This window comes from Indicator indicator, chromosome 3 (genome assembly GCF_027791375.1).
Source record: "Indicator indicator isolate 239-I01 chromosome 3, UM_Iind_1.1, whole genome shotgun sequence".
NCBI classification, from domain to species: Eukaryota; Metazoa; Chordata; class Aves; order Piciformes; family Indicatoridae; genus Indicator; species Indicator indicator.
Window position 1 is genome coordinate 25,419,885 of NC_072012.1, and position 24,411 is coordinate 25,444,295.

The following is a 24,411-nucleotide window of genomic DNA, read 5'->3' on the forward strand; positions in this document are numbered from 1 at the left end:
TCACTTAACTGTACAGTTGTACTAGAGCATATAATAAGCTTGATGTGAAATTGCCTGAGTTTGGTCTAGCATATGCCCACGAGAGATCTTTTGGGACTCTACTATAGTGGGTTGCTTGATTACTGGAGGACTTGTGTTCCTCCCTATCAGTTTTAGAAGATTGAATAAACCACTAGGATACTGGGCATCAGGATGCATGGAAAAATTTCAGAGGCGATTGACAAATCTGCTCAGTTTGAAATATATCTGGTCATGGATAAACAAGACCAGTGCTTAAAACTACTTTCACACAAGAGGAATGGAATGCAGTGGATATGACATCAGGTTTTGAAAATGATTTCAAGGGGATTCAGGATACAGGAGGAGCACAATTAGACATGCTCATCAGGAATGTTTGTAGCAGGTATGAAAATAAACACAGTTAATGGTTAAAAATATTTAGCAGGATAAAACCCATATTTAATGTTTTCTATACATCCTGTAAAGCAGCACAAATCTGACAGCTTTTGGTAAGGAATCAGTGATCCTGTGAAAAATCTGTGCGGTTTAATTGCATTTCCGAAACGTGTTTTGATAAAGTCCTTTACCAGAAATTCCTAAAGAAGCTAGACATCCATAGTAGAGACATGACCATGTAGAGATGAGAAGGGTTCATATAAGTAGTCTTTCAAGAAGAAAATATTACTTTGCTGCTTTTAAAACACAAAATGAACTTGTGCTTGGTATGCTGTATGCTGTTGTAATCTTTTGTGTCCATCCCCTTTTGAAATAGTGGATTGAGAGTTTAAAAATAAGGGAATGTGATAAAAGGAATGGAACAGTTTGTGGGTGTTGGATTATGTACTTCATCTTGGATAACTTAACTGAGTGGAGTGGAGGAATGTAATGTATGTCTTTAAAATGATGAGCTGCATGAAGGTGAATAGGGAGTAGTTGCTTTTTGTCTCTTCTGATGCAAGGGCTAGGTAGTATCTTGTCATAGAGCTGAGTGATAGGCTTAAAAAAATAGTAGTTGAGTAACTAAGCTGTGGGGCCACTTGGCAAAGGATGAAAAGCATTTTACATGTGTTTAGAACAGTTTCAAGTTGGTTGAAGAAAAATCTTTAAACAATTTTAATTATGAGGATACCACCTTGAGTTAGGGAAGTCTCAGTGCTGCAATCTAGAAACTTGAAAGAATGCTGCAAGCCTATCACTGCAGGCTTATTTTGCTCTTATGTTCTCTTGTAGCCATTTGCTGCTGACTGCTGTGAAAAGAAAAAAAAGCCCAAAGTGGTTCTTTTGTTAGGCCCAGTAGCCAATTCTAAGTTTGTAACAATAAGCTGGTAAGAACTGCAGGTGTTGGTAGGATTTATCCTGAGGGGTATAGTTGTTCTCCAGGACAGATGTCTTAAGAAGCTTGTAAGGATCCTGTGTCTCTTTGGAAACCAATCATACATTTTCCTACCCTGTAACTGATAGTAAAACTTTCAGGAAAAGAGCAAATCTGTTTGAAATAGGTTCTGAAAATATATTAAAAAGTCATTGTTTTCTGTGTTTTAGATGAAGTATACTGTGCTATCAATATGCTTTGGAATAAAAATATTTTATCCTTGACCTAAAATTTACAGTGTCAGGTTTTAGAGTTTTAAGTGTCCGTATTTATGATTTCTAGCATTTACCCAGATTCGAACTGTGGTCCGGCATATGCCGTAATCTGAAAATATACCTCAAGCACTTTCGATGCTACTTTAACAGTTTCTGTAATTTATAATACATTCATTTAGTGTAAACCTGAGGTTTGATTACATAGCCCGGTAGGAAACTGGGTCTTTGATTCTTAGGGTATGGGTACCATTACAACACAAGAATCAGCACCTGCTTTTTCATAAAATAATGTTTTTTCCATCCTGTTATTTATGAATCAATACGATACTGTTTTGTATGTAGAAAATTTTGGGCTGTAACTCTTTGTAAATTGCTTTCCTACTGCTTAGGAAATTCTAAGTTTTAAAAAGTCAGGCTTAACAATTACAAAGATTGAAAGGTCTTTTAGAGGAAATAACTTGGAGTAATTCTGGAGCATGCTATGAAATTTGTGCAAGCAGCATCCTCTAGAACACTTGTATATTTGCTGTTGCGCGTGCATGCTCCCTCTTTCCTGAACTATATTTGAGATTACATTTACTTTATAATCTCCAGCTTCTTCAAGAAACATTTTGGATAAACTGTGCCTGCCATTCACAGTGTTGTCATACGTATTGGCTGTCCTCATCTAAGTGCCATGCCTCCCCACCCGTCCCCATCTTTTTGCATAGCAATGCCTGCAAAGTGAATAAAGGCTTTTAATAGGGATTTGGTTAGCAGATTCACAAATATGTGAGTAAATTACTTAAATGAGTTTAACAAATAAAATAGAGAAGGTCCCCTTCTGACATGATGAGATAAATATATAACTTCAGAAAGCTTTTTTGCTTCCAGTTGTCTTTTGGTCATGTGATAATATACTTGAACATACCTAAATTGACATATGCCAATTCTTACATACTAGTAGAGAAAATAAACATCTGAGTATGCTCTATACAGATTGCTTGAAATCTCTTATATTTAAAACCCCAATCTGATTGATAAAACCTTATTAAAAACAAGCAAACAGCACATTAAGACTGTGTCAGAATTTTCCATTTGCTTCTGTAAATGGCTGTGATACTTTCATCTGTGCATTGTTGGTGAACAGCTTTTGTAACCTGCAAAGAGGAGTATCAATGTGCCTATATCTGTGCTCAGCTGCAGTCATTAGTGTGTTTGTGTTTATGTATAAATATATACAGTATATCTATCTGTTTTATATACATACACAGAAGGCTATAAATGTGTTACTTACAAATGTAATATATAATTATTAATATATGTTACCATGCGTTGCATTGTGTATTTGATTCCTTCTGTGTATGTTTACAGCCACTTTTGTACTTATGCAGCAGGTGCAGTTCAGAAGTGCTTTTTACATTCCTTTTTCCACATGCAATTGAAATAGTTGACAAAGTTGGAAGGAAGGATTTTCAGATTTATTATGACTTCATTGTTATGAACGATTCAGTGCCTTGGAAGAAATGTAAAGTAGTATGGAAATATGATGAACTTACTGGGCAGTTGCTTTGGAAGTACACTGATTATGCCCTTAAAAAGCATCTGTGTCTTAGTGCTCCATTGTAAGTACAGTAATATTTTGATCAGATATGTGTCAGTACTGTAGATGTGTGTGATGGTGGGAAATGGAGTCTTTCTTGTTGCAATATATTTCAGATTAATAAGAATCTCATTGATATACCTAGTTGAAATGGTTGAAAACAGTAGAATCTACTTTGATATTTTCTTCTTGATAAACAAATAAAAATGCTATTGTTTGTGTGGCATAGATTTCAACATTTATAGGTTATTAAAAATGCAAGTACAGTGATCTTTAGTTTACTCAATACCACTTTCTTACTGTATCCACAGGAAAGGTCACCACAGGACTTTCCAAAGCAAACAAACACCTTTCCAAGTTATATCTTGCCATCAGCATTCAAAATAGAGCTAGTAAAGTGGACATGATACCTAGTGGTGTTAAACGTGTTGTGATCTCACTTCCCCCTCTCTCCACCCTTTCCTTCTCCCTTTCTTCCCTTGCTGTGAGTATGGGAGGATAATTCCAGTTAAATTTGTTCAGTGCATTTTTTTCATTTTCACTTTCTAATCCAGTTTCTTTCATTTAGAATTTCTCTAACCTTGAGAAAAAAAAGGAATTACCTAATACACTCTTTCATATTTAGTGAAGGCTATAATTGAAATATTTTAAAATGGTAAGATATTTTCTTTATAAGAAGGCCTTTCAGAAATAGTTGTAGTTGCAGGGTATATGGAGTGGTTATACTAGCCTCTAGGGAATAAGTACAGACTACTAACATAAAGATTTGAGAGTGAAGCAAGTTTTGAGCCCTTGTGACGTTATAAGGTCTTAACCTTCTGTATCTTAAGGTGAAGCTAATTATGTGCTGGAGTCTGTACTAGATACTATAATTGTTCATCTGTGAAGTAGGTTAGCATAGTTCACTGCAAGTCTGTTTAAACTGTCTAAGCAGAACATCAAGGAATTTAGATATCGCACAACAATGAATGGCTTTTTTCATGTTTACCATGGATTCTGTTGTGTACTCATGCGTACTTTGTCATATGTGAATACAAACTAGAAATTGTCAAAAAACAGTGATTAGAAGAGTAAGACATTGTTAACTGTTTGCTGAAGATTCGTTGAGGCAGGACAATCCTGTTCTCACTTCTAGAGAGGTTTTTGCTTATTATTGATGATCAAATAAATGAGAAAATACAATAAAGTTTTGCAGAATGAGTAATTAAATGTTCCTTTGAGGACCCACAACTGTGAGGTAGAATGTAGGAGAGCTGAATACTGGAACATATTTTTCTGCAAAAGTTATCAGAGAAATTGTATTTGGTTTGTGTGGTGAGGTTTTTGTAGCAGGGAAGCTACAGGGGTGTCTTCTGTGAGAAGGGGCTTCATGCTGGACAGACCCAAGTTGCAGACAGCTCCAGGGAAATGCTGGTGGTGCCTCTGTGGTAACATATATAAGAAAGGTAAAAACCACTGTGCAGCAACTGTGGGAGAGGTATAAAGAAAAAGTGAGAAATACATCTCTGCAGACACAAAAGTCAGCGAATAAGGAGAGGTAGGGGGTGCTTCAGGAGCAGAGATTCCCTGGCAGCCCATGGTGAAGACCATGGTGAGGCAGATTGTTCTCCTGCAGCTCTTGGAGGGACCCCTTGCCACAGTAGGTGGAGATCCCTTGATGGAAGCTGCAGCCATGGAGCGGAGCCCGCGAAGGACCAGGCTTTGTGGCATGACATAAGGCCCATAGGGAGTAGCAGAGATGAAGTGTCATGAACTAACAACTCTGGTTCTCTATCCCCCTGCACCTCTTGGTGGGGATGAGGTAGAAGATTTGGGGGTAAAACTTAGTTGAATTTGAAAGCTAGTATTGACAATTGAATTCTATGGTAGAGCGATTAAAATCTTAACCTCTCTACTTCTATGTTTCCCTGAGCAATACTTCATGAATTCCATGAGTTTGACATGTTTGTTTTTATTTAAGTATGTTACTAGCTTTTTCCTGCACCTCGAAAGGAGCAAGAATAGTAGATAACAGAATGCTTTTTATGTTTACAAAGTCCTTTGCAGTTTCACAGACTCCAGAAAGTCAATTGCAAGTGAGGAGGGAATATATACAGCATAATTTAATTAGAAGAGACATCTGAGGTATGTCTATCAAAGATCTTTCCAGCTAGATGAGTCAGCACAAATAGAAAGCAGACACAGCTGTGTTCATTTGCAGCTAAAATAACAGAAAAATAAATGAATAGACAAAAGATCCAATGTTGTGAAGAGCAAGCTTATCAGTTTTCAGATCCAAGATGGCAGTTTTGGGTTACATTTCCAGGTGTGTACAGAGTAAATGATGCTTTGAGAAAGAAAACATTTTCAGTTTCATATCACAGTCAGGAGTTGCACTACATGGGGGACATGCTAATGATCAAAGTGGTAGTGTTTTGGGTCTGTGTTGACGTTTGGTGTTAAATATGTAAAGGCATTTTTACAGAGAATCTGTTACAGATGAAATAATTGAGTACCATATTCCTGCACTTAGTACCAGTTTGCTTTCTTTAAATAAATAAATAGAAGAGTATATCAACATTTGAAAACGAAATAAAACAAAATAACCCAACATTTTCCTGATTAGAGGAGTTTCTTGTAAAGGAAACGAATAGGCTGTTTCCTAAGAACGCTGTCTCCTGGTTATGATACATGACTAATACAGGAGACTTATATAAAACATACTGCCTTAGTGCATGGGATAGTTTCTTTGTGTCTGAAATAAGATTATAGTAGATTCGAATTCTGAGACTTTCCTACCTTTCATTTTTGATACTTATTGCACTACTGATGATGCGCATGTGCTGTTTGGGAGACGAGGCCAACTAGATGAAATAATTGCCTTTTTTAATTGGTGATTCCTGTGGAAAATCTATAAACTCAGAGAATTATCCTTATAGTATTTGAAGATTAAATTGCAATAAAATAAATAAAAATAAGCAGATTTAAATATACTATTCAAAAAAGTCAATATGACCTTTTAAAAAAAAAGTCTGAAGATACATAAAAATTAATTTTATATTCATTCATTTTACTCTAAGACTAAGTTAAAATTTGAAAACAAGTCAAGAAAAAATAGTGTTCTAACATCAATGAAAATTGTTTAGGGTTATTTTTTGAGATAGTTGCTCAGCTTTCCAATTGATTTTCTTACAGGGATGGTTCAAACAATAGCTGAGAAAAAAATTGTTTTACGTTGGTTTTCTGTGTATGTAGTGGTCACATGAAAACAATTTTACATAGCAACTTAAAAAATATATATTGGTAATTTTCTTCTTGAATCTCTAACAAAATTAATTGAGTGGAGAGATTGTCAATCAAATATTCAGAAACATTGTGATGTATTTAACTGACGTCATTATTTAAAAAGATTGATCACTTTAACCCTAAAGTGGAGATACATTGCTCTTTCTCATTATTTCAAACTCTGTGTTTATAGGGCTGCAATTGAAAAAAAAAAACAACAAATAAAAAACCAACCAACCAAAAAAAATGCAGTTGGAGTCAATACTTTCAAACATATATGCAGGGACCCTGCCATTTTATCTAGATATTAATTCATGATATTAACTATGAACTTGGATTCAGAACAGTCAGGACGCCATTGAAAAAGACTTTGATTTCTTACGCTGCTGGAAGGTAGTATTCTGAACTTCTAAAGATCAGATTCTTGTCTGTTCACTGATTAGAGCCTGAATTTTCATATTTCATACATTGTTTGTGATAGAATTGTAAATGTATGAGGAAAAGAAAAAAAAATCACCTTAAAAATGCTAGCATGGCACATTTTGGCATTTCAGATGACAGCCTTTTAAAATTACTTGAACTTCTACAATGAAGCTGTAACTTCAGGGGCATTAGATGAGCAAGTAGAGAGCAATTGATGCAGTAATAGCAGTTGGCTATATAGTGTTAGAGATAGAGACTTGAAATAGAAATATACAATTTGATGATTTACTGCTTAGGAAGTGTAAAATCAAAACACAAGTAACTTAAACATAGAAATACGCATGGATTGAGATAAGTACATAAAGGAAAAGAAGGCTTTTTTTTTTGTTTGTTTTTTTTTTTTTTTTGCTTACGAACTTCTGTATGGTTTCTTCTTCAGGATAACTACACATTTGCACAGCCAGGAATCCAGAAGAAAGTGAAAATGTTGGAAGAACTTGTTAGTCGCATCGATGGTAAGTTTTGAAAGGTAACCTAATTTCTAACTGGTGTTTCATCGAAAGTGTTTTCTTAAAATGTTTGTGAGAAGTCAAGCCAACATCACTGCAGTTATCTACAGTGGTGAGGTAACATCACTTTCCTCAGATGAGGTGTCATGATCAATTTGTGGCATGATGGCCTTTCCAAGATCACTGTCGTGTATCATTTAAAAGAAACCCAGTAGAGCATGAGCAACTTTCATTACTTTTTATTAAGGCAATATAATAAAAATTCAATGGCAATTTCTTTGCAGCAGAGTAATGACCACATACACAAAGCAACCAGTATTCATTTCACATTAAGCTCAATGATTGTTGTAATTCGGGCAAGTCACAGTAGTTGTTTATGGCTGTCCTTCGGCACTATGTTTTGTGCCTTTGTGCATCTTTCTGCTATCTGGGATGCCTGAATAATTTCTCTGTGGAATCCAATTAATTATGAACTCTGGAAATAACATCTTTAATATTATAGATAAATTACAGTGTGTGCAGGGGTAATTTTAGATTATGCTTTCATCTTTTAGTGTGGCACTTTGAAATAATTTCTACCTTCATCCTTAAAATAATTCCCTTCATGAAATGCTGACTGTCATGTTGCTAGAGCAGAGTTTAATTAAATGAAATGCAAGAGATAATGCTTGCCCATTCTAAACATACTCTCTTGGTAGTTTGTTAAATTAATGAACAGAGTATTAACAAAATGTTGCCAAGCAGAACCAGGCACATATTTTTGACACTAGCCTGTTGATGATGAAATGGAGAAAAATATTTCTTGTGTAGCTTAATCTTTGACAATCTCCTTGGAAAAAATAATTCCATTTTTTCATTACATATACTGTGAGTGTTTTGGTGCCAGTGCTTACCATAGCAGATTTTAGGTTGGCCTGCATGTATTTACGTCCTGAATATTTGATAATGCTCTTTGTGCCCTTTTAGCATGTTAAAGTATTTGTAATGATTACAGTCGAAGAGCAGGAGAATGTTTATGTAATATTGCAATATGTATTTAAATGTATGTATAACTTTTTGTTGTGTGTATATATATATATTTATTTTTAAAGGTAGATGAATAAAAAAATACAAGATGATACTTCTGTATATATGGTAGTGAACTATTTATAAAGTAGTGTATTTTATTACTTCAAAAATAATCTAACTGCTTGTAGTGTGACTTTTCATGTGGCATTTTATGCCTATATGAATATTGATGTTTACTTTTCAGTTACCTATAGGAACAAACGATTGTATATTAAATTAAGTGTATAATTATAATGCCTATAAATAGACTTGAATTTGTTTTATATAAACTTTGCACAAACAAATTCTTTAACCAAGCTTTTAATATTAACAATATCAATCTGATAATCTTACTATTTGGTTTAATAAAAATATAATGTCATGTATTATTGTTTAATTTCTAAGAAAGAAATAAATGCTAAAGGATTATTTATACCTTCAATGCTTTAGGGAATATAGTTAAATAACTTTTCCCAATGGTTAGGTTTGGAAAGCATTATTTTTAAGGCTTCACACTTGAAAGAATTTAGTACAGACAATAAATTTTATTTCTTAAAGTGGCCTTTACTAGGATAGTGAAAACTGTCCTTTCCCCAGAAAGTTAAGCATGGGTTCCTGTGGGTTTCTGATTTAAAATAAATTTGTGAAGTCACAGAATCAACCAGGCTGGAAGAGACCTTCAAGATCGTCAAGTCCAACTGATCACCGAACCCTAACTAATCAACTAGACCATGACACTAAGTGCCTCATCCAATCTTTCCCAAACACATCCAGGGACTTTGACCCCACCACCTCCCTGGGCAGCTCATTCCAATGGGCAATCACTCTGTGAAGAACTTCTTTCCAAGATTTTTGTAGGGCTGTATTTGATTAGAAAATGTTGAATTTTTCCCATATCAAAAACTGTAATTGTTCATTTATTTGTCTAAGTGTGGATCCATTTTTTCTTCAGTGTTTTTTTGATCTAAATTTTATGCTATTTAGTAAAGGAGTCTGTGACTCTAGACTCTAAATATGCCAAGATTTTTTTTTTAAAAAGATGATGAGTAGAGAAAATACCTTTTCTGCCCTAGAAAACAATTACTTTTTTTGGGATAGTTTTTAGTAAACATCATCAGTGTTTTTTAGTTAATGTTGATTTTTCATACTACTTCATACTCACAAGATGAGATTTTACATCAGTCTTAACCCTAGATGTCATGTAACTCATTGTTTACTTGAATGAGTAGCAGAGGATGGTTTCCCTGTTTGAGCTGTATAGTTAGAGAAAGCAAATAAGAAACCTCTTATGGCAGATATATTTTGCAGGTTGTCTGTGTGACATACGTGGAGCACATACTGTTTCTGTGCCTTTAGAGTTTTCCCTTGAACAGTGTCTAGCCTTCCTGGACTTCTTGGACCTTAAGGACTGCCTCCTAAGGGTCTCTGTTTATCAGTCTCTAAAAGAGACCACAGTCCGACCACTGGAAGCTCAAAGTGGCAGTTCTGATGCAGGTATTACCCAACTGAATTGGAGTGTTGATATGCTGGAAGGTAGGAAGGCTCTGCAGAGGGGTCTGGAGAGGCAGGATCAATAGTCAAAGCTCAACTGCATAAGGTTTAACAAGGCCAAGTGCTGGGTCCTGCACTTGCGTCTCAACAACCCCATGCAATGCTACAGGCTTAGGGCAGAGTGGCTGGAATGCTGCTGGGCAGAAAAAGCTGTGGGCTGCTGATTGACAGCCATCTGAACATGAGCGAGCAGTGTTCTCAGGTGGTGAAGAAGGCCAACAACATCCTGGCCTGTATCAGGAATACTGTGGCCAGCAGGACTAGGGAAGTGATTGTTGCCCTGTACTCGTCACTGGTGAGGCCACACCTCAAATTTTGTGTTCAATTTTGGGCCCCTCACTACAAGAGGGACACCGAGTTTCTGGAATGTGTCCAGAGAAGAGCAGTGAAGCTGGTGAAGGGTCTGGAGAACAAGTATAATGAGGAGCAGCTGAAGGAGCTGGGATTGTTTAATCTGGAGAAGAGAAGGCTGAGGGGAGACCTCATTGACCTCTACAGCTACCTGAGAAGAGGTTGTATTGAGGTGGCTGTTGGTATCTTCTCCCTAGTATCAAGTGATAAAATGAGAGCAAATGGCCCCAGGTTGCATCAGGGGAGGTTTAGATTGGATGTTAGGAAAAAATTCTTGACGGAAAGGATTATCAGGCATTGGAATAGGCTGCCCAGGGAGGTGGTGGATTTATGTTTGATGAAACAGCAGATTTCTAGCACAGAATCCTTCAAACATTGGTGTGCTGCCCTTGGACTCATTTCTAGCAAGCCAAGTTTTGTTCCCTTCGCCCTTCAAAACGTGTTTAAAGCTTTCAATGAATCCTGATAGCTCCTGTGCTAGAATCCTTTTCCCTATTTGAGACAGCTATATCTTGTCTGTTGCCAGCAGGCCTTGTGTCGTGTAAATCAACCTCTGGTTAAAGAACTCAAATTCCTGCCAGTGCATAAAGTCTTCTTGTATGCCAGTGTTCCAGAATTGAACATTGCACACACTCTCTCAAAAGTAGTGATTACAGAGGAAGAATTGCTTCTCCTGACATTTTGACTTCTCTCTTGTTTAGAAAGCAAGTATATGATTCTTCTCCCTTTCTGCAAGGACACACTGCTGTTTGTCCTTAGTAGAGCTGCTTTCCAGCCAGTTCACGCCCTGCCAGTGCTGTGGAATGAGACTATTCCATCCCTGATATGGAATGTTGGCCTCTTCTGAACCTCCTATCAGGATGTTCCTATGAGCCATTCCTTCAGTCTGCCAAGGTTGCTGACTTTCAACATGTCAGCCACTCCTCCCAGTACAGTATCATCCACAAACACAGTGTTCATTGTATGCCATTATTGGTTGTTTAATTAATGTGTTGCACAGTATCAGCCCCAATATTGGCCCCTGGGGATGCCATTAGTGAATTAGCTTGGACTTTGTACTGTTCCTCACAACCCTTGTAATACAGTTTTAGATAGTAAAGATATGCTTTCTCCAATATTCTTAGGGCCGCTTCTTTTTGTCTAGCAGACTGTTCACTCAGTTACTACCTTTTGCCAGAAACATCCACCAAAGTGCATGTGAAATAAAAATAAATTTTTAATTGTTAGACAATGGTAGATGTGTACTGCTGTCGTTTCATAAACTTCTAGATGCCTCAGTAAGGGATCCTGACCTACTTGACTTTTTTGATGGAATCACAACATAGTTTAATTAAATGTTATGTTGTTGAGCTTTATTCTTATCCATTCCTTTGTGCTTTTGAGTTTTTCACCTTTACACTGTCTGCTATACTAGTGCAGCTAAAGAGAAATGTATGGCTGATATGAATTTGGTAACTTTTGTTTTTAAAAAAGAAATCTCATGATCCATCTATACTGTAAATATCCAAAGTGCTAATGAAGGCTATTGTGGAATAAAATAATATTCCCATTGCTACTATGTCACATTGTTTTCTTGATGCCAGTAAAGAGAATCTTAATGCAGCATGTAGCTATGTGAATGTCTGGAGTTTGTACAGCTTGTTTGGTAATAGTAATGGATTACCAATGTATGAGAAGTGTTAATGCATTGTGTTAGAGATTTGTGCAACCTTCATTAAACTAACCTTAGGTATCACAGCTCCTCTCAACTCTCCTTCTGCATGCAATACCAAGTCTTGCAATAGACTTCAATCATCCAGGCTACTCTTAATTTAATCATAATCTCAGTCTGCTTAAATGCCAGAAAATAATTTGATTAATTATATTTAATGAGACTTTTGAGTTTGTTAATAGAGAAAACGGAATTTGAAGATAAAACATTATTTAATCTCATTTTTCTATTTGCCATCATCACTCATATTGCTCTAGGAATTATACAAAATTATTGAGAGAGAGGATCAATTTATAGCTCAATAATACAAGGAATCTATTATAACTAATTATCTTTTCTGTTTCCTATGATGTCAGGAGAGCTTTTCTGCTCTAGATCACGAACCGTCTCTCATAGTTTATAAAAGGTCACATTCATGTGGCACGCTGTCTTAAAATTTTACTTAATCTAGGCTGGAAAAGAGACAGCTGTGGTCTAGGCATGCAAAATTATTTCAGGATTTGTGTTCCCAGAATTTACAGATGCTTAGCATTTGTCTGGTTTTGTTTGTCTCAGCTTCTTCAGTTTACTGTAAGAAATTTGATAATTACATTAGAATTTAAGATACCCATTTGAAGAAGGCTGAGCAATTGTAGATAAGTGTTGGGATTCTGTAAACATTGATGAAAGATGTTAAAATTGTGTGGCATTCTGTCTAAACTAGCAAGAAGGCAGTTCTAGACAAAAAAAAAAAAACCCAAAACAAGCCCAAAACCTAACAGATCCCCCCCAAACAAACCAAAATAATCTTTGCAATGTTAGATTTGTTTATTGTTTATATTGGCTTCTTATTAGCATTTCTAGAAGCCAGAAAGGCTTTACTGATGACTCTATGTAGTACAAATATTCTACATCTTCTCTGGGATGTTTGGGAAGACTTTTTCTACATACTTTATAGAATAACTCCAAGGGTTATGTTCTGCACAGGCTGATCCGTGATTTTGTTTTCTGGTAGCTAAATAAATTTTGTTACTAGTGTTACAGATTTTTTTCACTAGTAATCACCAGTCTTGTAGAGTTAACCCCTGAGTCTTAGTAACAAGAAATGGAAAAATCATATTTTTATGTTTTCCTATGTAGATTATAATTGTATGCTGTTACAGAGTTCAGAGATCTTAGCAAGTGTTGAGACTGAATGTAAATTTTTTTGTAAATTTGTGATCTCTGTAGCACCTTAACTTTTAAATAGTCAAAACTTACTGTTTCAGGTTTGGGATAATGCCAAACACAAATACAGGCTGAATGGAAAATGGATAGAAAGCAATCTTGAGAGAAAGACTTGGGAATGCGGGTTGGTGAGAAGCTGAACATGAGCTAGCAGTGTGAACTTGCAGCCCAGAAAGCTGGCTATATCCTGTGCCACATCAAAAGAAGCACGGCCATCAGGTCAAGGGAGGTGATTCTCTCCCTCTGTTCTTTTGAGATGCTACCTGGAGTACTGTGTCCAGTTATGGAGCCCCGAACACCACAATGATATGGAACTGTTAGAGTGGGTCCAGATGAGAGCTGTGAAGATGTTGGATGACTGGAGCACCTCTCCTATAAGGGCTTGTTCAGCCTGGGAAAAAAGGAAGCCTCTAGGTAGACCTAATAGCAGCCTTCCCAGTATTTGAAGGGGATGTTGAAGAGGGACTTTTTACAAAGGCATATAGTGTGATAGGTTGAGGGGTGATGGCTAGATTTAGGTTAGACATTATGAAAAAGTTCTTCACCATGACAGTGGTGAGGCACTTTGAGTTGCCCAGAGAAGTTGTCAGGGCTCCAACCCTAGAAGTATTCAAAGCCATGTTGGATGGGGCCTTCAGCAACCCAGTGTAGTAGAAGGTGTCCCTGCTTATGGCAGGGGGCTTGGAACTAGATGATCTTTCAAGTTCCTTCCAAGTTAAACCATTCTATGATGTGATTCTATGATATTATTTCTGCCTTGATTGCTACCAAATGTTTTTCTTAACAATTCCCTGCATTTTGTGTTGGATATGACAGAATTGTTAATTTCATCTGATTCCCTGAGGCAACTGGGTCTTCCCTCCTCTAGTGTTTTCTTCTTTGGCTTTGGGAGCAGCATCTTGGACTTTTAAATATTGGCATATTGGCCATATCTTTTGTGTATGAGGAAGATATTTCTTATAGCTACTAACTGTGCATTTAATGAGCTAAATTTAAATAGACTATTATCTCTAAATTGTAGGCCATGAGCAGAATATAATTTGGTGATATTTCTGTTTTTCTGCCAGCTGTCTTCATTTTGTAGAGGACTTTTCAATTAAGTTTTTTTAAAAAAACGCTGTTATTTAATTCTTACAATGGATGAGTTTAGCCAGTTATAAAAGGCAATCTAGTTATGGAGCAAGATATAAGCATGTAAATCTTTTACTCAGATGTCTACTATTACTTGAAACAGAATTGTATATCATAATGAGATACTATCTTTAAGTGCACATTTATGATCTTTTAGAATGTCTTTTTCAGTCATCACAAGTTTCTTTTGTTATTAATGTATATCAATACAAACTATACATAATAATAACACATTAATGAGCTGTAGTCTTGATTTACTTTTGTTCAGACTTTCATTAATTCAGGTTAGGGAGTTGTGAGCTTTAACCTGCAACATTTGGTGTAGAGATTTTACAACAGACTGACCTTTGTCTCCCATAAATGTACTGGCTTTGAAAGATGTGTCTTCGGTTTAAGGAGTGAGACAGATGCTCTTCACCCCTTCCCAAAAGAGTAAAGAAAATGCTCCACACCAGATTGGAAAGAATTAGAAGTTTAAATGGAAGTCCTAGTCATAACTACAAACAGTAGTACAAAAGCATACAAAATATATAAATCCATAGTCTACTTCAGCCACGGTTCTCCAAAAACCGTTTTAGGCCCAAGCTTTCCACAAACCTCCCTTCAAACCAGGCCAAAACCCCAGGCTTCCAATGCCCCCTCCTCATGCCTCTGTACCTGCCCCCCTATACCAAACCTGAGTAATGCAGCTTAAAATTCAGCTTGCCAGATCAAGGCCCCAGTCAGGCCACTCCAGACCCTACTGCCCCACATAGCAAAGAAAAGGGAGCCCATCAGGAAGGGAGAGAGTGGGGAGGAAGGGGAGGACAGCTTGTGCTGTTCCCTTATAAATGGGGGATGCAGGCATTCTTTGCTTTCTTTGACTTGTCTTCCATGGTGTTATTGTGAATGATTAATCTGTAATGCTTGCCTTTATTGAGATGGTCCAGAAAGAAAATCCTGCTAGAGTGTCGTTAGAACACTGTCTACCTAGACTTCAATAAGGACTTTGACATGGCTTTCTCCAGTGTTTTCCGGGAGAAACTGTCTGCTCATGCCTGACTGAAAAAAATGGCTTGATGACCAGCTCAAATAGTTGTGGTGAATGGATTTAAATCCAGTTGTTGGCTGGTCACAATTGGTGTTCCTCAGTGTCAGGGTCAGATCTGTTTAACATCTGTATTAGTGATCTGGGTGAGGGTATTGAATACACCCTCATTAAGTCTGCAGATGACACCAAGTTAGAGGGAAGTGTTAATATGCTTGAGAGTAAAAGATTCTACGAAGGGACCTGGACAAGTCCTGTGAGGAGCTGCTGAGGAAACTGAGGTCATTTAACCTGGAGAAAGGGAGGGTCAGGGGATATCTTATCACTTTCTCCAACTACGCTCATAGTCATTTGGGTGTTTGTCTTTTCTCCAAACGAACAAGTGATAGGATAAGAGGAAACTGCCTCAAGTTGCATCATGAGAGGTTTAGAGTGGACATTAGGGAAAAATTGTCATTGAAAGGACCATCAGGTATTTGAACAAGCTGCCCAGGGAAGTTGTGGAGCCCTGGAGGCATTTAAAAGACCTAAAAATATGGTGCTGAAGGATGTGGTTTAGTGGTGGGCTTGACAGTGTTAGATTTATAGTTGGATTTGACCATCTTAAAGCTCTTTTGCAACCTGAACAATTCTCTGATGCAGTGGAAAAAACACTCTGCGTGTAAATGACAATACAAATAAACCTCTGTGGCAAGGGTTGGCATATTATTTTAGTGTTCATTTTAGATTGGTACTGGAAGATTCCTCTTGTATTCTCTGTACACTTTGAGAAGAATTGTATGGCTTTTCCTGAGAAATGCACTCATTTATTCCTTTCTTTGAACTAAAACCTGACAGCATGCTACTTTGAAATGCATCTGTATAACATGTTTTATTCTTTAATCAGAAGAGTTGCTTCACCAGAGCTTTATATAGAGATTTATTGAAAGTACTGAGAAACTTATTTAATATAATTCTTATCTCTTTTGAATTTTGATAAAAGAACTTAAAAAAGTATATATATAAAAAGTTACTGTCAGAAACTGCAGTAGAAGTATTTCTTATAAAATATTTGAGGTCTGAATGCTGACAGTAATTACATGTCTTGCTTTTTCCTTCCACACACGTACTTATTTTCATTGAAATGGAAAATTTAAATTTAGATTATGACTATCCAAATTACCTTTATCAGCAAAATAGTCTCTACTTTACTTGCAATGCAGGAAAAATGAGCTTTCTTACTCAATGCATCATTTATTCCAGTCTTACGTCAATTGTATATAATACATGGAGTTTAGTAGTCTATTTTTCAACTTGTTTAGACTAGACAGCAACTTTCAATAAATTCACTATGCCTTTTAACAACTGTAGTTGAAATATCACAACTGGCACAATTTAAATTATTGTTCTTCATTACTGACTTTCAATGGCTGTGTAAAGAACAAAAATGCTTGTGAGTAACCAGCTAGAAATAAAACTGACTTCTTTTATCCTGCATCATACAGTGAATTATCTAATTATAGTACTCTGCCATATAGGTATCTAAAAGTGACATTTTAAAAATGTAACACTTAGTATATTTAACTTGAAGCTAACGTTTTTCTGTAGCAAAGGCAGACATGTGGTAGCAATTATATACTTGTTTTTGAATAACTGACCTAATACTGTTACACTAAATGAAGAACTGGCTAAAGGGCAGGGCTAAAAGGGATGTAGTGAATGGGGCTCCATCTGGCTGGTGACTGCTCACCAGTGGTGTCCTTCAGAGTTCAGTTCTGGGGTTGGTCCAGTTCTATATTTTCATAAGTGGTCTGGATGCAGGAGTTGGATGCATCATTTGTAAATTTGATGGTGATTCCAAATTGGGAGTCACTCTAGACTGAGAAGAGGCCTTATAGAGAGACCTAGATAGGTTGTGGCATTAGGGAATTACTGGTGACTTGATTCTTTTAATTGAAAATTTAAGAGAACAACTGCAAGATTCTGCACCTGTGATGGGATAATGGCTGGGCAGAAGTACAAATTCAGAGAGGACGGGGCTAGAGTGGCTTTGTGTCTTCGTTTAAAGAGCGGACAAATATAATTATACTCATTCATAAGAGTAAAATAAAATGCTCTCATTGAATTGGAGAGATATACAGAATTATGTTCAAAAATACACAGAAAAATACAGAGTACATGAATCCTTAACACCTAATGCACATACAGGATACATAAAAACCTCAAAAACCTTTCCCCAACCAGATTAAACCACAAGCCCCAATGCTTCTTTTCTCACCCCCCCATCCATTATCTCTCTTCCATTAGGCCTAAACTGGCCAAAGTTGCACAGGACAAATTAGTCAGGCTTCTGCAGGCCATAAAGAGACCCTAGTCCGCCATTTTATCAGATAAGGACTCCCTCTGGAGAGCCGAAAGGAGGGAGAAAAGAGACCGAGTTGGCCTTGCTGCCAATTTACAAAACAGAATTATGGGATTGGATAACAAAATTGCAATTTCCTGGGTACATCTCCTGGACTGTCCAGGCCCTGGAGGGCTTTCTGTCTCCCGGTGCTTAACCCAACGACACCTTGCTAAAGCAGATCTCGGGATGCTGGTTGACAGCAGGGTCAATATGAGTGATCAGTGAGTCCTGGCAACCTAGAGGGCAAAGCCCATCCTAGTGTGCATCAAACAGTATAACCAACTTGTCAAAAGAGGTGATTATACCACTGCATTCAGTGTTGGTGCAGCCCTACTTTCAGCACTGTGTACAGTTCTGGGCCCCATGAGTGAAGGATGTGAAGGTCCTTGTAGATGTCCAGAGGAGGGCAATAGAGCTGGTGAAAGGGCTAGAAGGCATCTTATAAAGAGTGGCTAAGGACTTGGGGCTTGTCTAGGTTAGCAAAAAGGACGCTGAGGCATGACCTCATTGCTTTCCACAGCTTCCTGAGGAGGGGAGGTGGAAAGGGAGGTGCTGAGCTCTTTTCGCATGTTTTCAGGGACAGGAAATTAGGAGTTGTTCAAAACTACACCAGGGGAGGTTTAAGCTGGTCAATAGGAAGCATTTCTTTACCAACAGGATGTTCAAACAGGCTTGCGAGAGAGATGATCGATGCCCCCAGTCCTGTCACTGTTCGAGAGGCATTTGGGCAATGCCTTTAATAACACGTTTTTGCTTTTGGGCCACCCTGAGAGTGTCAGGCAGTTGAACTAGATGGCTGTTGTAGTAGGTCACTTCCAACTGAAATAGTCTATTATATTCGATTCTGTTTAAAATCAGAGGCATGCAAGGCCTCTGTGTGGAAAATGAAAATACAGATGCTTATACTGTCTTTAAAATGTGGACTATTTCTCTAAGTTTACAGAACATACATAGTTACCATATCTGTTTTCTCCTTCCAATAACTTTTTTCAAGTAGAGGACTTGCTTTATCAGTATTTTACAGTGAGGAAAGTCTCCACTGTGCAGAATTCCAAAGTTTTTATAAATTTCATTTATTTAAACAAACAAACAAAAAATAATAGAAGAGTGATCCAGATTAGCAGTGCTGTTGAGGAAGGGCATCAGAGCAAGCCTCACAGTTAGCTGTTGTGCTTGGAGTGCTCATTGTATTGGCACAGGTTGTTCACTTAATACTAAGCTCAGAAGTTAGCCTTGATACTGTTTTCTCACTCCCAGCTGGAGCAGCTGATGAATTTTGCAATAAGCCTGAGAAAAAAATGTGAAGGTGACAGGAGGATACTAGGTTTGTAGAGGAAGGACTGTTAGTCACAGGGCCTTAAGACTGCAAAGCTTAGGCTATTACATGTAGTGGAAAATCCATCTGAAGTTGAGAAATATAAAAAATATGCAGGCACGATGTACGGTGATAATGCTGTAGTCGTTTTCCTGCACATATAATGGGAGGGAAGGAGAAAGATTATCTGGGACTTGATGAGATCACTTAAAAGAGCACAGGATTGCTGTTTTTCCACCCTCATTCTCTAACTTTTTGCATCTCATAGTAGCAGTTCAGTCTATTGTATGACAGAAGTATCTAATTAGCTAGTTAGTGTTATATATAGAAATAAAACTAAACATTCATAGGTGGACCTTTGATGTAATGTCTTGTGTCTGGTCTTATTAAAAAAAAAACCTCACTGTTGATTGTTCTTAAAATCTAAAAAATTTCTACTTCTTGCTTCTACATTGAAACAACTCTGTCATATTGGCTGACATGTTCATACCACCACCAAATAAATCTTGAGGAAAAAAAATCCAGTCTATATTATAATTTAGTATTATTTAGCTTTCTACTACCTTAGTCTTTGGGTAATCTCTCCGGTAAAAGTGCTACCATACTTTTGAGATTACTTTTCAAATTTATTTAGTATTTTAGTGCCTTTTTAGATATTTCTCAGAAATGTAAAATTTGTAAGAGCACTATGTACACGTCTAGTACACCTCTGTGAATGTGGGTGACTCCCAAGAGTGTTTCTGTATAAAGATGCACAGAAGGGTTTTCTTATTTAGCCTTTAACAAAGACTTTTTGTCATGAACTTATCCAAAATAACCCATTAGCATTTCTGCAGTATTTGTCATTTACACCATGCCAATGTCATACTTGATCCTCTTAGCTAAAACCTATTAGCAGAACGTCTATGATCCTTTTTGGAGTAAGTTCTGCTAAATATATGAAGCCATTTAGCAGATTAGTTCAATTAGCTCCAGCAATAACGCATGCAAGTGATTATCATAGCTTTCAAATACTAAATTGGTTATTATTTGTATTTATTTGGTATACTATGCAAGTATTTAAGTTGCAAAATACTTAAATTTGTTCACTGTATTTCTTACATATTAGTCTCACCTCTTTTTTTAAGTGAATGCAACCTTTATGTAAACTTCCATTTCTTTGCTATTGCTAATTTAACTTTCTCTTCTTATTGCCAACACTTCATTTTTTGCAAGCCAATGTGTTATTTGCAAACCTTGTTTCATGTAGTCTTACCCCAAATGATTTGCAGCCTAAGAAATTAGTGAGGATATATGTATCTAATAATTTAATTTTGTAACTTTATGTACTTTTGTGGTATATTGTTAAGCTCTGAACTTAATCTTTTCTTAAGATAGCAGAACTTGGAGCCGTTTTTTAAGTTATCCAGAGGTAGAAAAATAGAAATACAAAGCAATGTTTGCTTAGTCATTTATATTTTGGAGGTTTTTGTTCAGTTATATGAATTTATACACATCATCACATTTTATTTGCTTGGGATTGAAGGAATATTTTACTTTTTCAAATAGTGCATTTGACACTTAAAAGATTTCAGAAAACCTGTGGTAAAATGTCTGTTTATTCTGTCTTCAGAACAGGTTCATAAGCACTTGGATCAGCATGAGGTGAAATACTTGCAATTTGCTTTTCGTTGGATGAATAACCTGCTCATGAGAGAAGTCCCTTTACGGTGTACTATCAGGTTATGGGACACATACCAGGTATGTACTTTTTCGTATCTCTATAACTCTGATAATGTGTTTTGGATCTTCCAGTAATGTTTGTGAGTGTTTTTTCTTGAAATGCCATTGAAGAATCATCATCATAAGACAGAAAATCTCCAGTGATCATTACCACTTAAAAACATGTAGTAACTTCAAGTCTTTTTGCCCTTCAAAACCAAGCACTTTGTATCATGATAGTTTATGGTACTAAAATGAGCACACACTTAAAGCATGGGTTAAAGTCAGTAGTACCTTCTGTCTCTCCAAAGAAGCAAAAGGTTGAATTGTGCTTAATCAGTGCCCTCCACTGATTCTGAGATCCAGGCTCGCTACTACTCATCTGCTTAATTCCTTCATACAATACTAGCCTCTGGTATCCAGTTCTCAGCATTCACCCTTCAGTCATGTCTTCTCTTTTACTATCTGTCCAGACAAAACTCCTTAGGTTGCTGACCTCTAGTTGGGTTGATTATTTTTCTTTAATAATTTCTTGCCTGACTATCACGTGAAGGAACTGATATTGAAGAAAAAAATGTTTACCTATTTTTAGTTCTATTACTTGGTGTTTCAGTATCTTCTGGTTGCAATTTTGACATTGTATTTATAAAATCTTTGTTGAAATTAACAGAAAAAGAAAAGTAAAGGAAGAAAAGGAAAAATATTTTAAATTCAGGAAGAAATTTTCAACTCAATAAATATGAGAGTAACATATTATGTTTCTCATACAGATCTTCAGATATCAGTGTCATTATTTCTAAATGTTATGTAGCAATGTTTAGTTTTGTATGCTTTAATGCCAGAATGTCCATTTAGACCATCTATCCAGACCTCTAACAGAGGGTTAAGAATTGCTTGCTCTTCATTTAATGAGTCCCATAAGTTGTTTCAGTGAAGTGTGTTTTGTAGAACAGTATCAAAATCTGACAATCAAATGTTAAAAAACGAGGATTCTATCACTTCTGTTGTTCATGTGTCCTAAGAGGTAGCATCTTTGCAGATTTGATTTTGTTGTTCAACAAATTTCTGAATTGAACTTGGCTACTGCTTTCATCTAGGGTCCTTCTACCTCCTTTGTCTCATTATAACATCTGTTTCTCATTTTAATGTCTGCTGTTACCAGGCATTTTCTTCCAGTGAAAAATATTTATTCTTTATAAGATCTTTTTGATAAACGGAAAGATTGAGTTATTTAAATGTTTCATTGCAGTTAATTACTCTTATTTTGAAAGATTTTTTGTTGCTATTCCCTGCAACATTTCTAACTCCTGAAAGTTTGTTTGCAACGTTAACTGTAGCTCTGGATTTGGTACTTGATGATTAGTCTCATCAATGTGTTAAAATCATGTAAAAGCTCTTCCATCCTAAACACCAAGATGTTTATAGAAATAGATGGTTTTCCCAAAAGTTCACTTTGTGCTCATCTATGAGCTATAATTCTACAAAAACATGGAGAAGTTTCTCTTGAAGACCAAGCATACGGTTACTTTCTCATTCGATGCTGAAGAGAACCTTCTCTCAATTGCTAGTCTATAGGCACTTCTCAAGTTATGCTTCAGTGGGGTCTTTATGCATAATAAGTAGTTCATATTATTTAAATCTGATTTTTAGCACATTTACTATGTTACTATAGTTCTCTATAGTATTTAAAGGGTTAATACTTAGGTATTTACATGTGATTTTCAGGTATATCTTTTTAAATCAAGATTTGTCATACATAAATACCTAAATGGAATTCTTATTCCCTGAGTGGAATTATTTTTGTGTATTAAACATGCTTAAGGAGCAATTCTGTGTTTTGATTCAGCAGGTGCAGTAGATCTGTACTGTTTTCTGGTTTTGGTATTTAGCAGACTGTTCTGTATGCATTTCTTGGTGAATAGTGTATTTAAAACCTGCAAGATATCTTAATGTAGGCAGTCACCTATATTGCAAGCCCTTTTACTGAAACAGCCTCCAGCACTTCTACTAGTTGCATATCAATTTCAGTTGTGCTTATACCAAATTTATTATCAACGTAATACTATGAATAGTAAATGGAGTGAATGTACAAGAGCTGGTAAAGTTTGTGCAAAGTTTTGGCTGAAGTGTTAATTGATATCATAGAGTTTTACACAAATAGTGTGTCACTACTAGTGGCTGCTCAGGAAGTAGATATACTTTTTCCCCCCAATACTCTTGAACTACTGGAAGGAGAAATATCTTTAACTGCAGTGGAAGTGCAGAGAGAAGGTGAATTAACCATGTTGCAATGTAGTGTTAGCTACAGCAGACATCCCTACACAGCTGATGCGAGGGCTTTTGCTCAGACTCTACCTACCTCTCAACTCTCTGGAAGGAATGTGGCATTTGCAAGGCACTATTTATGGGCAATTCTAGTCCCAGTGCACGGCATTATTTAGTAACAGCCCAGGTGCTGTGCCAGAATAGGATTCAGGATAGGTGGGGTAGTAAGATTCCTTCATGGAATGAAGGAAGGAGAAGACAGGTGGGACTACTGGATTCCTTCATGTCTGGATCAAGGGTGGATTCTTACTCTTCTGTTTCCTGCAGGAATCCAGGGTAGTGTTGAGTGGCTTCCCTCATCTCCCAAGGATTAGAGAACAGTGGATTCTCTTGAAAAGAGAGTGGGTGTCTTCACAGAAGAAAGCATTGTGTCCCCTTTGTCTTCCTCTCTTCCCATCAAAGCTGAAATAATGCATTGTCTCACTGATTTGCATGTTCATCTTTCCACAGATTGTGCCATTTCCAGTTTAAATTACAGACAGGTTGTTCTGAGAGCAGGCCCCACTTTGTCATGAGCTGCAACAGGGAGTTTTCAGGAAAAGCAGAGCAAACTTAAGTAGTCTGTTTTTATATACTTGGTAGTGTGATACATAACTGTTTTTGTCTGGAGTTGTTAGAACCTCATTTGCGTCAAAATTTGTTGCAAAACCACCGCTGACTTTGTTGAGAATAGGATTGGACACTTAAATGATGTGTACCTCTGTCAGGAGGTACGTTAGCAAAGGTACTCTTGCTGGTGCCATATTTTCTGTCCAGTTTAATTTAGGATTCATCACTCATTCATTAAGACTCTGTAGAGTAAATCATTGGGCATATTATACAAAATTCCTGTACTTCAGCTAGTTAGTGTGGCAGGGAAGGCAAATTCTGAAAGATTCCCAAATCCTCACTTCAGTAAATACTCTGGTATTCTGTAACTGTATCTATGAATTCCACTGAAATACATCACTGTCTTCTGTAGCAGAACTTGACAAAGTAGAAAAATTAAAGACATTACGCATCTTGCTTACAAAGGATATGTTGTGAGACCTTCTTAGCCGTAAATATTTATTTTATTTTATTCTTTAACCTGAATTGCATTTGAATGAATTATCCTTTTTGACTTATTTGGGCTTTGCTACTGTTTTAATTGTTGATTTGGGGGGTTTTTGTTTGGTTGTTTTTTGTGTGGTTTTTTGTTTTGTTTTGTTTTGATATTTTTTTTTAGATAAATGCTAAGTACTTTGTAAATTACCTCAAAATAGAAATTGCTTAATTTATGTCTAAGGTATTCGAAGTTTAGATCTGTAGAACTGATA

At 36.6% G+C, this 24,411-nt stretch overlaps 1 protein-coding gene across 4 annotated transcripts in view; it reads left to right on the forward strand.

Moving 5' to 3' along the window:
* The window catches only part of TBC1D22A (TBC1 domain family member 22A), a 151,732-nt gene that overhangs the window by 54,092 nt on the left and 73,229 nt on the right, over positions 1 to 24,411 (forward strand). For all 4 annotated transcript variants that reach the window (XM_054399624.1, XM_054399625.1, XM_054399626.1 and 1 more), the window contains 2 exons: positions 7,296 to 7,371; positions 20,700 to 20,827. In XM_054399624.1, the coding sequence (XP_054255599.1) occupies positions 7,296 to 7,371; positions 20,700 to 20,827 (204 nt within the window). The remainder of the gene's footprint in view (positions 1 to 7,295; positions 7,372 to 20,699; positions 20,828 to 24,411) is intronic.